Below are 21,806 nucleotides of genomic sequence, written 5' to 3'. Positions count from 1 at the left end.
TGGTCTTTTTAACCTTACATTTCATACAATTTGTTATCCATCTCCAGGACTATTACAAGGAATAAAGAACCACCATTACATACATAAATAGCATTGATAAGCAGCTCAGGACAAACAGGAAAACTACAACAAATAGACAACAGAATTTTTAAAGTACAGGATTCCATAGTTTTGGGTAGGGGGAAAAAGCCATAAGAGTATGGTATATAATTACTATTATACACAATAATGGTTTAATACTAGTGAAAGAAGTTTAATATATCAAGAAGACAGGGAACTGTACATTACATTTTAGAATGATCTCTATCCCTATTTTTTGTTGTTGTCTATAAAGAACCCATTCCTTGATAGCTCCAGATGACAGAGGTGTCACCATTAATCTGTAAGTATTAATGCATAGTCCTACCAGTTATTCTGAAAAAAATAATTTGGTAAGAATCTTTTTCAAATGTGTTTTGAATTGAAAGGTATTACTGGAATGCAGGAAAAAGTTCTGCTCTGAAAAACAATCACTCAAAGACACTTTAAGATCAATGTAGGATATAATTTATAATATAGCTCTTAATCATTAATACAAACGTGAAATATGTAATTTATAATATAGCTCTTAACAGTTAATACAAACTTCAAATAATTTGCCCTTAAACACTAAATACTATAATTCCATAAAATGTCAGGAGTGAAAAAAGTAGTCCAATATTTTTTAAGGCTTTCATTTATAACCGAGCAACACCAGAATTTCTGTTATCCTGTCCACAATCCTTACTCTTCCAATGAGTTAAACTAAAGCAACTAAATTTTAGTGAGGAAGTTGAAAATAAACTGTTAAACAGAAAAGCCAGAGACTTTCAAATTATGAATGAAGACAGCAACGGCTTAATTTAAAATTCATTACACAAACATGAAATTTAAAAGTACAGTTCACTTACTGTGACACTCTGAGGTTTTACTACTGGTGGCCCAGGTAGTTCTTCTGAATCTGGATGATTCCAATGCCTGGCATTATATACAGCTTTTGTAGGAGACTAGAGAAATGAGAAAAAGATCAACTGTTTCCATCTTACTTTTCATCCTTATAAAATTACCTCATTTTAAAACTAAAACTAAAAATCATAAAGAGTAATTTAAATATAAAACATATATCCTAGACAGAGCAGGACAGACAATATCTGGCTTATACTCCCACCACGCTCCCATGCCAATGGCAGACATGGAGTCACAGTGCTGTCCTGACACAAAATCGACAATCAGTGTTCTGGACAATTATTACCAACCAAGAAAAGAAAGTAAACCTCTTGCCCGGCTTATATTAACTTATATTAACTAATCAATATAGTTAAATTCAACCTGTTCTTTATTCCTCATACTGCTGATTCATGCCCCACATTCTTCCAACAATGAAAATAAGGCAGGTTATGACAAGGGATAAAAGTCCTTATTCATTTAAGTGAAACTGGTGAGGCCAGATGAGTGCTGTTATTCAAGTTTTCGGGTTTTATAAAGGTAAATATGATAACAAAAGGTAACAAAAGGTAAATATGTATAACACATATTACATAACACACTGGAATCTAAAGCAGTACTATATACCAAAATACATGCAAATGTATAAAAATTCACACCAGGTGGGATAAAGATGTAAATTGCCCCACCCCAGTTCAGATTAGTTTGCTGCCAAATCAATATACTATAAACTTAATGAAAAAAAACTTTCAGCTTTAACACTTTGAATTTCAGAATTGAGGATAAATAACTATGAGCCTGCATGATCAAATCCATAGGATTAAATCTGTATAAAAGGAACAAATCCTCACTTTCAAAAGGGGACTGATTAAACAGACTGACATTTTCTCTGTTACAAAAGTGATGTTAAGGGCTTCCCTGGTGGCGCAGTGGTTGAGAGTCTGCCTGCCGATGCAGGGAACACGGGTTCGTGCCCCGGTCCGGGAAGATCCCACATGCTGCGGAGCGGCTGGGCCTGTGAGCCATGGCCGCTGAGCCTGCGCGTCCGGAGCCTGTGCTCCGCAACGGGAGAGGCCACAACAGTGAGAGGCCCGCGTACCGCAAAATAAATAAATAAATTAAAAAAAAAAAAAAAAAAGTGATGTTAAATTATGTCCTTTAAACTTCAAATAAATAATCTCATTAGAAATTTTTTGTTTTTAAGAGTGTAATTAATTAATGATCTTCATACTTTCAGTACTACATAAAAAAATAAAGAGTACAAGAGAAACATACTTCAAGACTGGCCAAAAATCTGCATTAAAAAATTAACCATCTTCCCTTACTAGCTGCAGTGAAATAACATAATTGGAATTAAGCATCATAAAAAGTTATCTTTTCATACAAATATTTTCTTCAAAATAACCATGCTGTGACAAAGACAACAGTGTAAGCACCACAAGAACTGGTTTTTCAAAAGGTAAAGTTTAAACTGACTCACATATTAAATTTATCAGAAAATCTTAACACTAAAAGGAATCTACTGTGAAACTTACATAAAGCAGAAAGTCTCATTTGTATTGTGTATATGAACGTATTATTCTTATGTATCAGGTTAGCATAAAGTAATGCAGCATTAGTAACTAAAGCAATTTATGCACTCATGCAGTGACTTGATCGGGCCCCCTAAGGCACAACCATACAGAGCAGACTGAACATAAATTTTTAAACCTAGCTCTATTCCTTACTATTTTTCTCTCAAACATTATCTATATAATCTACATGCCTGCGAACTGTTAGATCCCTCATTTATGCAACCTCTAATCCCCAAAGCACAGCCATAAGCTCAGGAAGATAACAGACTTTTGAAAGGAATAGGTGCCTCAAGGCTTAAGCACTTTACTTATTTTTAAAAAGCATTGATTTCAGGTAACAAACAATCTTTTGGATAACAAAAAGGTTATCTGGTTCCACAGGTAACAAAATAGCACAATCAGGTCAATGTTCTAAATTAAACAGATCCTGGAGATTGGGACTGACATATACACACTACTATATATAAAACAGATAACTAATAAGGACCTACTAGATAGCACAGGGAACTCTACTCAATACTCTGTAATGGCTTATATGGGAAAAGAATCTAAAAAAGAGTGGATATATGTATATGTATAACTGATTCACTTTCCTGTACACCTGAAACTAACACTGTAAATCAACTATACTCCAATAAAATTTTTTAAAAGATTAATACCAAAAAATATATATAAATTAAACAGACCCCCTTCCAGTTAATTGTGAGTGGCAATATATACCTAACAGTTATAAAGGAGACACAGGAACCAGATGGTCCAGATAAATAGTGAACTCTACTACTGCTTGTTACTAAACATCTTTCTCATCTATAAAATGGGGTTAATAACAGTATCCACTGTAAAGGGTTGCTGTGAGGATTAAATGAGTATATGTAAAACACATATTAGAGTGCCTGAAACAATATGTGCTATACAAGTTTTATTGCTGATAATTCAAGTTACAATAATTGTTATGTGATGATGTGCAATTCTGAGTTCAGCATCTTCATAAAAAGAATTGGAGTATGTGGTCTACCCACACAACAGAAGACTGCAATGAAAGGGATAACTGACATGAACACACTCTGTTAACAAATATGATAAAAAGTAGACTGGGATATACTGTTCTAATTCATCTCAAAAGTAACTGAATGATATGCCTGATAAATATAGAGGCAAAAATCCTCGACAATACACTAGAAAACTAAATTCAAAAGCACATTAAGAGGACCATACACCATAACAATGTAGGATGTATCCCTGGGATATAAGGATGGTTCAACATATGAAAACCAACCAATGTAATACACCGCCTTAACAGAATGAAGGACAAAAATCACATAATCATCTCAATTGGTGCAGAAAAAGTATTTAACAAAATTCAACTCTCTTTCATGAAAAATCACTCAACAACAGGAACAGAAGGAAATTACCACAACATAGAGGTCATATTTTAAAAGCCTGCTGCTAACATCATACTCAACAGTGAAAAACTGAAAGCTTTTCCTCTAAGATCAGGAACAAGGCAGGGATGCCGATGCTCACTGATTCTACATACTAGCAAAAGCAATTAGGCAAGAAAAAGAAATAAAAGGCATCCAAACCAGAAAGAAAGAAGTAAAATTTTCTCTATTCACAGATATAATCTTGTATATAGAAAACCATAAAGATTCCATCAAAAAATACCCGTGAGAATAAATGTATTCAAAAAAGCTGTATGATACAAAACTCATTTGCATTTCTATACACCAACAAAAAACAATCAAAAGAGGAAATGAAGAAAATTCCATTCACAGTAACATCAAAAAGAATAAAATACTTAGGAATAAACTTAACCAGGGAGGCAAAAGATTTGTACACTGACAACTACAAAATGTTGAAAATAAAGGCACAAAGAAATGGAAAGACATCCTTTGTTCATGGATTAGATGACTTAATACTGTTAAAATGGTCATACTACCCAAAATGATCTACAAATTCAATGCCGTTCCTGTCAAAATCCCAGTAATAATTTTTACAGAAATAGACAGAATGAACCTAAACTTCATATGGAATTCCAAAGGACCCTGAATAGCCAAAACAATCTTGAGAAAGAACAAAAAAGCCAAAGGCCCCACACTTGCTGATTTCAAAACATTACAAAGCTACAGTAATCAAAACAGTAGGGTACTGACATAAAGACAAATATACAGACCAACAGTACAGAATAGAACGCCTAGGAATAAATCTGCATATATATGGTCAAATGATCTTCACCAATGGAGACAGTCTCTTCAATAAACGGTGCTTGGAAAACTGGATATCCACATGCAAAAGAATGAAACTGGACCTGTATCTTATACCGTACACAAAAATCAACTCAAAATATATTAAAGACATAAACATAAGACCTGAGCTAAAAACTCCTATTAGAAAACATGGGAGAAAAAAATACATAACACTGGTCTTGGCAATGACTTCTTGCCAAGAAGCACAAGCAACAAAAGCAAGCATAGACAGGTAAGACTATATCATAAAAAGCTTCTGCACAGCAAAGAAAACAATCAAGAGTGAAAAATGCAACCTACGGAATGGAAGAAAATATTTGCAAACCATATATCTGATAAGGGATTATTATCCAAAATATATAAGGAACTCCTATAAGTCAACAGCAAAAACAAACAAAACAAAAAACAAAACAACAACAAAAAACCCTGACTAAAAAATGGGCAAAGGACTTGAACAGAAATTTCCCCAAAGAAGAAATGGCCAAATAGGTATACAAAAAGATGATCAACATCACTAATCATAAGAGAAATGCAAATCAAAATCACAATGAAATATCACCTTGCACCCCTTAGGATGGCCACTAGCAAAAGAACAGAAAATAACAAGTGTTGGCAAGGACGCAGAGAAATTGGAACCCTCATGCAGTGTTGGTGTGAATTTAAAAAATGAAGCCATTATGGAAAACAGTATGAAGGTTCCTCAAAGAATTAAAAGTAGAACTACCACATGATCCTGCAATCCCACTTTCAGGTATTTATTCAAAAGAATTAAGAGCAGGATCTCAAAAAGATATTTGCACTCCCATGTTCAATGCAGTTATTTTTCACAACAGCCAAGAGGTAGAAACAACCTAACTATCCATCAATAGATGAATAAAGAAAATGTTACATATCCATACAACAGAATATTATTCAGCCATAAAAGAGAAGGAAATCCTATCATATGCTATAACATGAACCTTCAGGATGTTTCCCTAAATGAAATAAGCCAGTCACAGAAAGACTTTAAAACTGCATGATTCCACTTATGAGATATCTAGTCAAACTCATAAAAACAGAAATGGTGGTTGCCAGGGGCTATAGGGAGACCGAAGTAAGAAGTTACTATTCAATGGGCATAGAGTTTCAGTCATGCAAGATGAAAAAATTCTAGAGATCTGTGGTTCAATATTGTGCTTACAGTTAACAATACTGTACATTTAAAATGTTCCTAAGAGGGTAGACTTCATGTTGTGTTTTCTACCACAATAAAAAAAAAAAAACTTTGAAAAGGCTTTGAAGCTTAAAAGTATACAGAATAACTGCAAAAGTTATATTCAAAAGACACATTCAATGAACATTTTGTTTACTCTGTTGAACTAGGCAGCTTAGTAAATACTATTATTTTAAAAGTTTTAACAAGGTTTTGCCATTTTAATGCTAATGATTAATCTAAAAGAAAGTGAATCCAATGAGAACTGTTCCTCGACTATTAATTATTTCAAAGTTTTACAAGGTCAATATAGAGTTTACTGTCAGCAGCAGGAGGAGATGAAGATACACCCTACTATCTAAAAATTAAAATAAAAAATAACATCTGGATGTGGCTAATACACACACATGGGGCGGGGGGGTGGCAGAGGTTAAGTTATGACAACACTGACCGACTCTGAGCTCTTCACATCATTCCAAATGGTATAACAATTCCACATGCACCTAAGTGAATTGTATATGGAAACCATACAACACTACTATGTCACATAATAATGTCACTCAGTGAAAGTGACTGTGTACAGTATCTGCAAATATACCAGATAGCAATCAACTTTTCATGGAAAATGAAAATCACTCCTATCATTTAGCAACCTAGCTAAGTTTTAACTTGGTCGTTCTGATTACACCACCAGGCTTATCTTTAATTCTTGCTAATTTTTTTCTGTTTTAAAAAGCAGATGCACCATATTAACCAGATTCCTTAACTTTTCTGTGTTAAAAGATTTGTGGATTCTGTTTCCTCTGAAATGTAATGGGAAGAATACTTAGGACAAAAAAAGCAGAAAGCTCTTAAGACTACTCTAACATTCTAAAGATTTGCAATCATTGTAGCACGTTTCAGTCCTAGTAATCTTAAACATACTATTCCTTTCTTTCAGTTCTTCAGGGTCATGACAAACAAGGAGAACCTCAAATGTAACACTGTATTACAGCTAAGGAAAAAATATGCCAGTGACAAACCCATAGAGCATTTATCCATGAGAGAGAATCCAGTATCTACAGAAACAATGGATAAAAATTGGTTTTTACAATTATAATGCCAAGGCTGTGGTTAACAGATTGGCTTGTTAAATCACAATTATAAAGCAGAGGTAAGAAAAGTTACTTCATGAAAAGCCAAGAAGAAATTACAGTATTATGTTTTCCTTTATTGAGCTGGCTCTCAAAAGGGAAAACAATTTGAATAACTGCTCTTAAGCCATATGAATTTTTTAGCAGTACCAAACTTATTTCTGAGTTTTAAGGAGTACTGTGTATACTGTGTACTAAAAGAGAACAAATATAGTAAGCTGATTAGAATTCATCCAGCCTTAACCACACAAGGATGTCATAACTGAATTGCACTCTCACCAGTAATTCAATCAATCAGCACGTTCTAAAACTAAATGAGTTCTGAAAAAGCGAAGTGCCACAACGCACCACTGTGCGTGTGTTTGTGCGCGTGCGCAGTACTTTAGTGGCAATTCAAAAAGGGGGGAAATTAATCTGGATTTGGCTTTTTAAAAATATTGGTTTTTTTTTTTTTCTAAAGATGGGCAGTAGAAGCAGAGGGAATTTGAAGAAGAAAGTTTTACAAAGATTAGGGTACCTTTTAGCTCTTTAGAACTTTCTTTTAAGCATAATCATATAATCTCAAATTGTCTTAAACTATGACCAAAAAAGTCTTAAAGTGAATTTTCATAATTTGTTAAAATATTCAGGGCATTAAATTATTTGAGGAAAAACTGCAGCTATCCCTAAACTAAAACCAAGAATGTCTGTACTGCTAAGAACTAGATATTTAAAATGTTAAGATAGAGCAGTATGCAGAGAATATAATCCAAAGGTACACGGGAGAAGTAGAGCTGAAAATCTTTCTTTTCTGCCTGATTCAATTAAGTGCTACAGATAAACCTTTCAAAGATACAGCTGCTATTTTTATGAAGAAACTGTCAATTTCTATCCACAAGAAAAACAATACACCTACTACTCAGTTGTTTTAACTTCAAAAGTATTTATATCAATATTATAAAACTTTATAAAAGCAAGCATTGCCACATCAGAATATCACTTCAAAATAGCATAACCTGAACATAAGCTCTAAAAAAAGTCCAGGTAACAAAGCATAAAATCCAATACTTGGCCCTTTGTGAAAACTAATACAACTAAGCCTACAACTCAACAATTGTTAAATTAAAAGATACTAGAATGAGCCATGATGAAAAATCAGCTGAAATAAGCATCAGTTTTACAACTAAAAATATCACTAAATATAGAATGGACCAGTTGTATTAGGGAGATGATTTATCAAATTTAGAAACACGAAAAGAGAAGCTGAAAATATCTTGAGACACCTATAGGTAGACGAAGAATGTTCATTATCCCTTTCGTTTTCCTCTTAAGAGTATTTAGCTGGACACATGCTTGCCCTGATTTTCCAACATCTCTTGCTACTTGTGTGGGCACGTGACCAGGTTCTAGTCAATGAATGAACAGAAGCAGGGTACACCTTCTGGGTCCTGGCCTTCTAGGGATGCTTCTTTGCCTCCCCTTCCCGTTCTTACTATTTGTACTCTTCAATACTCTAGAGATGGTAGAACACCACTCACAGAGGAAGAGGTCCCTGACAATACAGCAACTTGAAAATAGTCCAGAGATAAACACCCAAGGTCTGATACGCCACAGAAAAATAAGCTACCTATTAAAAACTAACTTGAGATTTCTTTTACAGTAGTTGAGGCAAATGCTACGACTGAACTTAGGACTAAATAATGATAGGGATGTGCTGAATATATAAGATTTTGCCAACACTGGATTTGTATATACATAACCTACACACATATAACCTTAAAAGAAACAATTTGAAGGATATAAAGAACATTTAAGAGAAGGAGGAAAAAACCAAGGATAAACACAATCTAAAACCAACTTTTTTTTAAAAAATGTAAACATATATATTCTGAGGAAGATCTATGAACTCACATGGTACAATTTCCAAGCGTTATTACTAAATAAAAATTTAGATAGAGAGCAAAGTGCAAAAGTGCACATACAGATGCTACCTTTTATATGAGAAAGGGGGAAATTAAGAAAATTTGTGCTTGTCTTTATAAAAAGAAATACAGAAAGGATAAAGCAGAGAAGTCAGTTCCCTACCAGGGGTGAGTGATGGGCTAGAACATCACTCAATGAAGTGACCGTTCATTGAACTTACCTTTTTGTATAGTACTGACTTATGGAAGCATGCTAATGTTGTGCATATTCAATCAAATAAATTAAATAAATGAGAATGAAAGGGGAAAATAACCTAAAAGTGAAAGCAAACCAGAACACATAAACCTACTCATAATTCAAATGAATAGCAAATACAATGAAGGGAAGACAGAAAGAAAAGACAGGCAGACAGAACTAATCTAAATAACTTATGAACACAGTATTTGACTTTATACCTTAGGTCAGCGGCAGTGTAGGGTAGGGCAAGTGCAGGATTACAAATAAATCCTAAACACAGAAGTAGAGTTATTTATTGTAGTGGAATGGACAAAGCAATTCTCAAACTATTTTAGATGTATTATAGGTTGGAGTAAAAGTGTTGATATTGCTGGGAGTCAGGGTTAATTAAGACAGAAGGCAAGAAAGAACTCTGTAGGGATGGACTAATATTGAAGTTAGTGTGAACTCATGATTTCTAGAACAGATACTTGCCTATGCAGGAATCCATATGCATATACATGAATGTTTCCTATCTCCATCTACTACTAAAAGGGCCAAGAAGTGATGACCACATCTACTGCCCAGATCTTGGTCTAGAGTACCATTCCCCACTAAAGGGAATGGAGACTTCTCAGAGAATGGGCTTAATTCCAGGGCTGGAGTAGAGCAGGTACAATACGAATCTAAAAAACTGTGTTATGTCAATAAGTAAGAAAATGCCCATAGAATGATGGGGGTATGTCACAGTGACAGAACAGCCAGACTAGCCAAATCAGGACAAATGTACCTCCAAAATAAATAATGAATTTTGAACCATTAAAAAGAAGAGGCAGGGATTCATGAGTCCATACTGATAAAAGAAAAATAAAACAACCAAACAAAAATAAATAAATAAACGGGGAGAATTGACTTAATGAATATTTTGCAAGCGGCACAGCAAACACTGAATCAGGAAAGCATCATGTATATTAAATCTAAGAGCATGAAGAACAAGGTATTTGAATAGTCTCTTCAAAGACTGCTTTTTAGTTGCATGGGGAAGAAAATAATTATACAGCAGAGGAAGACAACCCCTTAACTGGGTGATCATAATTAACATTCTCCAGAGGTGGCACGCTGAAAAGAATACATCATCACTTACACAGTATCCCAGCCTAGAATGAATAACCTGAATACAATCATGAAGAAACTTCAGATTAAACCAAAATGAGCAGCTTTTTTTAAAAAGGGGGATCAGGGGATGTCAATGTCATAAAAGACAAAGAAAGACTACAGAAATGTTCCTGGTTAAAAGAGACTAAAGACACAGCTAAACAGCTAAATGAATGACAGCTAAATGAAATACCTCACTCTAGACTGGATCCTGTAGCAGAGACAAGAAAATGCTACAAAGGACATTACACTGTGTCAAGTGACAAAACTGACACAACAGATTAGGTAAAAATACTGGAACAATGTTAAATTTACTAAAGATGATTACTGTGATGTGGACATGTAACTGATTAGGAAGTACACACTGTATTTAGGGTAAAGGGCTAATTTTATATATATATATATATAAAAAATATATATATGAACTTACCCTTAAATATTCAGAAAAAATACATATGTATGAATATATATACATACAAACACATGGAAAGAACAAATGAAAAAGTGAATATTAAGATAATATTTGTAAGGAACGTTTGTTGTACTATTTTATTTTTGTAACTCTTCTGTAATTTTTAAATTATTTCCAAGTACAAACTATTTTTTAATTATTTCCAGATTAAAAATATTAAAAATCTTTTAAAATTCTCAGAAAACCTGTAAAATAGAAAAAGTATAAATCATCATTGTATCAGTGAGTTAATATTTTAATTGCCATGAAACAACTAAATCAAATTCAGACAACAGTAAAAGAAAGTAAGAAATCAAAGAGTAATAAAAAGACGAATTCAAGTTTAATACAGGCAATCCTACAAAATGGGAAGGAATAAAGATATTCTTCATTTATGTTCTTAAATCAAATGTTAATTAAATAGCCCATCAATAACAAATGAAATAGCAATACTTCTTAGCTGAGGCACAGAAAAAGATGAAAACATAACCCATACCTGGTCCACGGGTAGTAAGAGTTTTCTGTTTTTAATGTTCCCTCCTAAAAAGCAAATGGGCCACTGATAATCTTCTTTGCCCTGGTTTCTAAGAAGCTCAAAGTTGTATTTGTGGTAGGTCCCCAGGAAATCCATCAAGACAAAAAGGCTTGAATTTTGGCTTCAACTCATCTATTCCTTACTTTTTCTTAACACAGTTTCCTCATTTATTTTCAATCTGGTTCTACCAAATTTGTCTCTGTTCACTATAAGAACAGACCCAGAAACAAGACAGATGACAGAATTAGGAGACAAAGACACTGAAAATAACTGTAAGTATATTCCACATATGTAAGAAAGTAGGGAAAACAACTGAGTACGTTTAAGTAGACAAGAAAGATATAAAATACACCCAAACTAAACTTTCAGAGATGGGATTAACAGCTGATTATAGATGCTGTAGAAGAACCTGAAAATGGGCAACAGAAACTATCTCAGCTATCTCCAAATGAAACCAAGACTGAAAAAATTAAAAAGATGGAAAGAATGTCAGCACACCCTGGGACAGGTTCACCCAGCCCAATAAATGTATGAGAAAGTAAAAATTAACACCCTTCACAGATAGTACTTTGCCCTGAACCTCTCAAACACTGTTTCATTTAAATTTTACCCAAACTCCCCAGTTCCCCCCAAATCCTACAAAAACTTTTCTTTGGTAAGATGCCCCTTGGTTTCTCTGCTGTGCACTACCCTTTATAGCAATAAGTCAGTAAGCCTTATTCTGTCAGACTACAGGTTGTACGTGTTGATTTTAGGCTGATACAAGCAAGACAAGTATAATAAGAGTCCCCAGAGGGGGACAGAGAGCCAAAAACTATTTGAAGAACACTGGCTAAAATTTTCCCCAATTTGATGTTTACCAATTTTCAAACATAAAAAAGCCAAACATTTATTAGTATATGAAGATTCTTTGCTGAAAGATACTTCCAAAAGTCCTAGAAATAAACATTTATGAACACCTTCTGTATCTCAGACACTAAGAATTTAAAGGTGAAAAAATATATGGTCACCATCCCCAAAAAACTCCCAATATTTTACATCTAATGTTAATTTATGGTCATCATTAGCATAAAGTCATAAGACTATCAATAAAAGAAAGTTCAGCAAAGAGTTTTCTGGATGTCAGAATCCCAATGAACTCTAAATAAAATGTACTACAAACTTGAAAATCAAATTCCAAACTATAAACAACCTAATACACACACACACACACACACACACACACACACACACACACACACACACTCTCTCTCTCTCTCTCTCTCTCTCTCTCTCTCTCTCTCTCTCCCTCTCTCTCATTTTCTCTCTCTCTCCCTCTGTCAAATGTCTGTTCGAGTTCCCATGCTCTTGATTAACCCATGGCTACATTTTCTCATTTCAAACTTCATTTTCTGGGAAATAAGTTATAGTGAAATATTTTGAACTTTCAAACTTTAAAGGAACCTGAAATACAGAAAATAAAAAGATTAATGGTGCTTTTATTCCTTATTAACATCCTTCCAGAATACAATATTACAGGAAAAAAACCCACCAGAATTAGATCTCAAAAAGAAAATAACTTACACTTACCTACATCTTTATAGAATACAGATCAATGATTTAAGTACCTGGTTCAATGTTTAAGTTAAATACTATCTGTATAAAAGGAAGACAGATACTCCTGCTTTGGAACAAACACAATGAGTATGAAATACTAAGACTACTCAAAAGGTTCCGTGGGTGAAAAACATTCTACCTCACTTTCTAAGACACTTACTTATCTTTCTCCTTTTTATATCCCCAGTACCTAGTACCGTGAAATGCAGGTATTATGTAAAAACAATGACAAAGAAAAGACAACTAAAACTGACCCTCTTCCATACCCAGGCTCAGCCAGAACACACTCAGCTTCAACAACTCTTTGACTCACCAATATGCTTTTTACTTTTACACTTTGGCCAGCATCCCTCATCAGCAGACCAATGGCTAGAGTCTCTCTTTTTTTCGGGCTTCACATTTATCTGTGTCTCAGGTTTCTAGTCCATGAGACTATAGTGAATCTCATACTGCTATCTCGATGACTGGATCCCAGGATGGTCAATGAATCCCCAGACACAGAACAAAGGTAACCATGGGTAAAACAATTTGACAGAAAAATAAGCTGCTTCATCAGAGTGAGTTCTAATTGCTGGAGAAGGATACTATAAAGGAACATCTGTTCTTGGGTGAGAGGTAGAACTACCTGTCCTTTAAAATCTCTTCAATTCTCAGATTCTGTTTTTAAGTTGACAACCTATATATATAAACTCATTTTATAAAACAAAAAATGAGTTTATAAAACTATAAAAACTAAACTTTAAAACTGCAGCTTTATACAATTTTAACTTTTGAATACAGCTAAATATATAACCATAATTTATACTGATAAGTTTTAATTCAACTGCCCATAAACCCACTATCCTATGTCATATTGAATGACAGGACCAAAGAGGAAAAAAATAAGTCCAGAATGTTCCTTTGAGAGTCAAACAAAAGACAGTACCAGGGCTTCCCTGGTGGTGCAGTAGTTGAGAGTCCGCCTGCCGATGCAGGGGACATAGGTTCGTGCCCCGGTCCGGGAAGATCCCACATGCCACGGAGCGGCTGGGCCCGTGAGCCATGGCGGCTGGGCCCGTGAGCCATGGCCGCTGAGCCTGCGCGTCCGGAACCTGTGCTCTGCAACGGGAGAGGCCACAACAGTGAGAGGCCCCGCGTACCGCAAAAAACAAAACAAAAAAAGACAGTACCAAATGGGCCCAGCATTAAACCACAGGGAAATGATGAAAGTGAAGGTATAAATATTTGAGAACTGAAACTGAGATTGACATTATGGTTAGTTTCATCAATGACCCAGCAAATAGTCTTAACGGGCAAAATAAGATGGCCAAAGCCCAAGGTAAAATATAACCCTCCAAGCACTGAAGGTTAGTTGGGATGATTATACAGATAATCCCTTAGGAAGAGAGCAAACTGGCAGCAGCTGAATGGAAAGCTAGAAATCAAACAAAAAGCAAGGCAGGCAGAAAAAATGATCTAAGTTTATCAGCACATACGGGGTTGGCCAAAAAGCTCCTTCAGTTTTTAAGTAAAAATAAAAGACACATTTTTCATTTTCCCCAACAACTTTATTGAACAACGTATTCACTGTTTTGTTCCACTACCTTCTGCCATTCTTCAGGCAATTTCATAATTCCATCTTCCCATAACTTTTTATCTTTCTGAGCAAAGAACTGTTCCAGGTGCTTTTACAGCCTTCCAGGGAATTGAAAATTTTTTCCATTAAGAGAATTTTTTAAAGACCAAAATAAATGGAAATCCGAAGGTGCAATGTCTGGTGAATATGGCGGATGAAACAGAACTTCTCAGCCAAGCTACAGTTTTTGCCTGGTCATCAAAGAAACATGCAGTCTTGTGTTATCCTGACGGAAGATTATGCATTTTCTGTTGACTAATTCCGGATGCTTTTCGTCCAGTGCTGCTTTCAGTTGGTCTAACTGGGAGCAGTGCTTGTTGGAATTAATCGTTTGGTTTTCCAGAAGGAGTTCATAATAGAGGACTCCCTTCCAATCCCACTGTATATACAACATCACCTTCTTTGGATGAAGACCAGTCTTTGGTGTGGTTGGTGGTGGTTCGCTTGCCCCACAATCTCTTCCATTCCACATTATTGTACAGTATTCACTTTTCATCACCCATCACAGTGTTACAAACGGAACGTTTTCGTTACAATAAGTAGAGAATCGCATGCGGAAATATGGTCAAGAAGGCTTTTTTTGCTTAACTTATGTGGAACCCAAACATCAAAGCAATTACATAACCAAGCTAGTGAAAATGATTTTCAATGCTTGATTTGGATATTTTGAGTAATGTCGGCTATCTCTCACGTGGTATAACGTTGATTGTTCTCAATTAATGTCTCAATTTGATCACTATCAACTTCAACTGGTCTACCCAACCGTGGAGCATTGTCCAGCAAGAAATCTCCAGCACAAAACTTTGCAAACCATTTTTGACACATTCGCTCAGTCACAGCACCTTCTCCATACAATGCACAAATCTTTTTGTGCGCTTCAGTTGCATTTTTACCTTTCTTGAAATAATAAAGCACAATATGCCGAAAATGTTGTTTTCTTCCATCTTCAATATTAAAATGGCTACATAAAAATTCACCAATTTTGATGTTTTTTTAATGCACGCTGATATGACAGCTGTCGCATACAATCTAACAAAATTGTTTCAAATGAAGTTAATGACAACTAAGCACTACTAGAGCCATATTATGGAAAAAAAACTGAACGTACATTTTAGCCAACCCAGTATATGGCAACTACAAATAACGGGATTCAGGGAAACTGTAGCCAGTGATCAGAAATAAGACGGCACTGAAAGAAAAAAAAAAACGTTTAAATTATCAAATGATCAGGACTTCCCTGGTGGTGCAGTGGTTAAGAATCTGCCTGCCAATGCAGGGGACAAAGGTTCGAGCCCTGGTCCAGGAAGATCCCACATACCGCGGAGCAACTGGGCCCATGCACCACAACTACTGAGCCTGCACTCTAGAACCTGCACGCCACAACTACTAAAGCCTGTGTGCCTAGAGCCTGTGCTCTGCAACAAGTGAAGCCACCACAATGAGAAACCCATGCACCGCAACGAAGAGTAGCCCCCGCTGGCTGCAACTAGAGAAAGCCCACGCGCAGCAATGAAGACCCAACACAGCCAAACATAAATAAATATTTATTTTTTAAAAAATTATCGGGGCTTCCCTGGTGGCGCAGTGGTTGAGAGTCTGCCTGCCGATGCAGGGGACACAGGTTCGTGCCCCGGTCCGGGAAGATCCCACATGCCGCAAAGCGGCTAGGCCCGTGAGCCATGGCCACTGAGCCTGCGCATCCGGAGCCTGTGCCCCGCAACAGGAGAGGCCGCAACAGTGAGAGGCCTGCGTACCGCAAAAAGAAAAAAAAAAAAAAAAAAAAAAAAAAAAGATAAAACCACATAGAGAAACAGGTACTTAAAACCAGGTATGTTTCAACCTAATCCCTCAAACTCTATCTTTACTTTTCTCCCTTGCAAGTGACAACTTTTCTGAGTAATCATTTCAAATATGTTCTTACCAGAAGTTTACTTTACCTTCTCATCTTCTTTCTGCCACGTGTTCACCCAGCCAGCCCTCAATTCTGTTATGAACAGAATTCTCTATATACCTGGTGAGGTGTTCGGAAAAATTCTCACAGCCAGCAAGCTTCAAAAGTTAATGTGTTTTGTTTTTGGCTGCACCACACGGCTTGTGAGGTCTTAGTTCCCTGACCAGGGATCGAACCTGGGACTCCAGCCATGGAAGTGCAGAATCCTAACCACTGGACCACCAGGGAATTCCCAAGTTAATGTTTTCTAACATGGGAAGATAGAGGGAAGAGGGACCTCTTGGCTGGTGGCACTAAAGCTGAGGAGATGGCCTGTGTGGTCAGGAAATTGGCTATATACAAGAGGACTGAGCAAATACATAAATGTATTGAGGATACTGGGAACCAGATTCCTCACTGTTGGCAAAGAGAAGTAAAATGTGCAAAGTGGGAAGGCTAGAATAAAACGTGGTGTTGAACTAGAATTGGAGGTATCAGTGTGAACTCATGGTTCTAAATATACATAGATATATGAAATAAGTATGTGTCTGTGTGGTAGCGGGGAAGGGGGGGGTGAAGGAGAGAGGAAGAAAATGCATATATTCACGTGTTTCCTTGCTCTGTTAACTCAAAGAAGGCCTAGAAGCAATGACACCCCAGAAGAAATGACCATACTTTGCGACCAAATTTTATTTTTAAAGATCATTCTCCACTAAAAGAAAACAGGGGTCCTTGGAGCAATGGTTGATTCCACAACTGGGAATGTGCCTCATGAGCCTTGAACAACTTTGTGTGTCATTAGTAAGGAAATGCAAAATGGTGGGCCATGTTAAAAGCCAGTTTGAAAAAACATGAACAGGCCAAGTCTAAGAAAATCTGAGTATCGAAATAATAATAGTACTATCATTTAAATAAATAACAGTAACAAATGACTGAATAAAACAGAAATCCATGTTCATACTGACATAAAGAAATTTATAAATACTTAAGTGAATATATAATAATGAATATATAATGTATATACTACATAATGAATATATAAATACATATATTCTTTTTTTTTTTTTTTGGTGGTATGTGGGCCTCTCACTGTTGTGGCCTCTCCCTTTGCGGAGCACAGGCTCTGGACACGCAGGCTCAGCGGCCATGGCTCACGGGCCCAGCTGCTCCGCGGCATGTGGGATCTTCCCGGACTGGGGCATGAACCCGTGTCCCCTGCATCCGCAGGCGGATTCTCAACCACTGCACCACCAGGGAAGCCCCATATATTCTTTTATGTACATGAAGGAGAGGAAAAAAAATCTACCTTACCAGTAGAAGGCCAACTACTAACAACTAGAGAAGGCAGGATGTAATTAGAAAAAAAAATTCAACAACCATCATAGTGAAGATTGATTCAGGCAAAAATCAATGCTAAAACTAGTGGGTAAAAGTTTGATAAGGAGTTGAGGAACCTGACAGACCTCAAGGGATAGTTAACATCAATAGCAATGGTACAAAGTGACACTGTGCGCCACCTGGTATGATGCAGTAAGAACAGAGCACCTCTTCTGAGGTATTTCCACCAAATACACAAAACCTAAATCTAATCGGGAGGAAACATCAGACAAGCACAAACTGAGGGACATTCAACAAATAACTGATTTTAACTCTTCAAAGATGTCAAAGCCATGGAAAGACTAGGAAAGACACAGATATTCCAGACTGAAGGAGGGTGGAGACTTGTGACAACTAAATACAACATGTGATTCTGGATTGGATCATGGGTTCTTTCTTTGGGAGATGAGGGGGAGGGGGAGTAATGTGTGATTTGTTCTGCTATAAAGGCCATTAATGAGACAATTGGCAAAACTGAATGGGATCTGTGGATTAGACTGAATTATTATATCAATGTTATTATTAGCTTCCTGGTTTTGATGGGTATACTATAGCTATAGAGTAGAGTACTCTTGTTTCCAGAAAGTAAAGACTAAGGTATTTGGGAGTAATCAGCATTAAGTCTACAGCTTACTCTCAAATCATACATACACAACACATACCTCCAATGAGAGGGGAGCCCATTTTGACCCCCATAGGACATTTAGTAATGTCCAAGACATTTCTGGTTGAAATGGAGGCGCACGGAGCAGGGGAAAACAGGACTAGCATCTGGTGGGTAGAGGCCAGCGACGTTGTTAAATATCCTCCAATGTACAGGGCTACCCTCCACAACAGCTTTATTCAATCCAAAACATGAGCTAAGAAAACCTGATAGGTAAGGAGGAAAATTTGCCATTACAAGACGTGGGCCACCTCTCTACCACTCAGAAATGAGGTCATTAGTGCCTTTAATCAAAATGCAGAAGACCCAGATACTCCCACTGACCTATCAGCTACAGGAGGGTATTTCTATTATAATGGAGAAATGGAACAACTGCTGAGTACATTTCCTATGCCCACCTACCTAGTGACCCCTGCCTTTCCTTTTTCTCTGGAGATTTGGGTGATAACCTACATAAAACTCCTTGGAGAACTGAGCTTATCCTTTTTATATCGAAAACATGAATCCTGATTTCTCATATATGAAACAAATCTATTCTTTCTACTCTGTTAATCTATAAATGCTTAAAACTTTGATCCCATTTATTTCCTGTATTCCTTTATACTCATCAAAACTCAATAGTTAAATTTCCACTATTTCTGTTTCTCAATGGTTCTCTCCTTTTAAACAACTAAGTAGTCTTTTAGCTGTCTTGAAGACAAATGGATGACCTATTTCTTTTAAGAGCTAGGGATTTTATACTGCTTAACTTCTTGCTGCTCTCTTCCTGAAGGAGGCTTCTAAATTCTTTACCTAGATATTTTCATAAGGATACATAACTTCCATGGGATCTAAAGCATTTTTATTACTTTTTATTAAAGTACTATAACACTCTGGATCAAAGTCTCATTTTTGAATCTTACTGATCCACCTAAATAGTAGTAGTATCTAAGTGAAAAAATTCTGACACAATTCCACTTAAAGAGGGTCTTGGGCAAACCTTTCAATAGGAGGTTAAAAAGGAAATTAAAACATTTCCTGAAGCCTCTTTGGGGATTAAATCAGGACTATTGTTTTAAGGCAGGCTTTACTTACATTACATCTTTTAAATGAGTTCAATCTCATAGCTCTTTTGGTTTCATAAATTAATAATGATTTTCTTAATTTTCCTCTGACACTATCCATCAACAGTAAATAGGTCTTCTGCCTACTTGGTTGCATGACCTGATTTACTTTAGGCCGGAGAGATTCCTTCATAATCGGGTCAAGTACATGTACACTGCTGCCTCCTAAGTAGTGTTAGTAGGAAAGAAATATATCCAATATTAAGTTTAAAACTAAGTTTAAAAAAAGAACATAAATAAGTACAAATGAACTTGAATACTGAATTAACATACACAAGATAAAAATTACTTCAGAACTTTTGAACACATTACCATGACTTCATCCTTAGTGAAATAATCTAAAGACAAAAAGAACTGGAAAGATATTTTAACTTCACTTAGTGTATTTACTGTTCATAATAATATTGGTGTTATAATTTTAAAAGTAATGTATGCTGGAGAATAAAGCAAGAAAGCTAAGTACCAAATTCTGAAATGTTAAATTTGAAATGAAACTATCAGTATGAACTCAGTTTATTTTTCAACGTATTTCATAGCTCTGTCCAGTGAAAGAGCATAGAAGCAATGAACACACCCAGCACTTAGTTCTGGGTTTCTAAGTACTAATCCCCACAAAAAGAACCTAGGATCCTTGGATGGGTCCATGATTGAAAGCACAAGATAAGTCCGGTCATCTTTTGTGCAGAAATCAAAAGAAAAGCTCAAAGATGATGGGTCTTTATCAGAAGGACACAAGAAATGGCTTGAAATGGTTTACTCTGGCCAAATCTATTATAAATACATTTAATAAGTAAAAATTATTGAGTCTATAGTGATAGGAGTTTGGGGTTGGGATGGGGAGAAAGAAAACTCCTTTTTACAAAATTCCAGTCATTAAGTGTACAAGAAATCGAAATTAGAAAACTCACCATTCTGTAACTGTCAGTGTTAATAACTGATGCAGGCAAAGATCAACAATGGATGCTAAAATGATGAGGTGAAACAATAAAGAGGAACAGAATATTCACGTGCTGCCAGAGTACCACCCAGAAGCTTACTAATTAAATTATAAAAGGAAAAACATACTTTTATTTTGGGGAGATCCAGTGGTCACAACCTTCAATAGGTGGTCAAACAATTTTGAGTGGAATAACCAGGTATTACATACCTTCCGACGTGATGCAACATAAACAATATTACTTTGAGGCATTCTTGCCAAAATATGTTTAACCTCAACCTAATCAGAGACTTACTTCCAGTGTTCTATGACACCATACTACTTTAATATAGTGGAGTAACAACTTACATCATCAGGAAACAATCAGATAAATTCTGAATGTGAAACATTCTACAAGACAGATATCCTGAGCTCTCAAAAAAAAACAAAACGCTAGTGCCATGGGGAATTTTTAAAAGATGAGGGGACTGCTCAAGATTAAAGAGACATAACAAGTAAATGATTATAGTTTGGGGAGAAAAACAGCATTTTTTTTGGAGACAGCTGAGGAAAACTGAATATGGACTGGACATAGGATTATATCAAAGAATTACTAATTTTCTTAAGTATTATAATCATATAACCACAGTTAGGTATGAGATTGTCTTTTTTCTTAAGAAATGCATGCTATCTCAACTTACTTTCAAATGCAACAGGAAAAAATGTTATATAATACACACACGAAGAGAATAGAAAAGGGGGAAGAGGAAGGGGACTGTGTGTAATTATGACGATTTGGTGAGGGGTGGGGATCAATCTAGATAGAGGAATATAGTTATTCATCACATTGCTTTTTTACACTTTCTGTATATTTTAACTTTTTTATAATAAAAAGTTGAGGTGGGAGAAATAAAGTAGAATGCTTTAAAGGACTCAGGAAACTCTTCCAAGGTGTCTACAAAGACAAAACCATTTTCACAATAATAATACGTTGTTTGCCTTTTTCACTTTGTTATTTGTAGGGATGGTGCAAAAGCAATGCTGGGTAAAGCTGTTGGTGTCTTAGCATGAATCAAGGTAGGGGCTCAGAACTGTATATAAGTAGTCATATTCTTCACTGCTACATACTCCATAGTTAAAAAATAAAATGCCAGTTTCACATAAGAAAAAAGCCCTTGATAAAGGAGTGAAAATTACTGATTAAATTGTAACCCTAAGTGCACTAAATGGTCTATGTG

At 35.8% G+C, this 21,806-nt stretch overlaps 1 protein-coding gene across 4 annotated transcripts in view; it reads right to left on the bottom strand.

The window, feature by feature from the left end:
* WAPL (WAPL cohesin release factor) overlaps positions 1-21,806 on the bottom strand; it is a 76,266-nt gene that overhangs the window by 22,296 nt on the left and 32,164 nt on the right. For all 4 annotated transcript variants that reach the window (XM_059053915.2, XM_067025225.1, XM_059053911.2 and 1 more), the window contains one exon: positions 930-1,025. In XM_059053915.2, coding sequence (XP_058909898.1) covers positions 930-1,025 — 96 coding nt within the window. The remainder of the gene's footprint in view (positions 1-929; positions 1,026-21,806) is intronic.

The sequence above is a fragment of the Kogia breviceps genome, chromosome 2, assembly GCF_026419965.1.
Source record: "Kogia breviceps isolate mKogBre1 chromosome 2, mKogBre1 haplotype 1, whole genome shotgun sequence".
Lineage (NCBI taxonomy): Eukaryota > Metazoa > Chordata > Mammalia > Artiodactyla > Physeteridae > Kogia > Kogia breviceps.
Note: the sequence above shows the minus strand (reverse complement) of the source record. Positions and strands in the feature narration are given on the sequence as shown.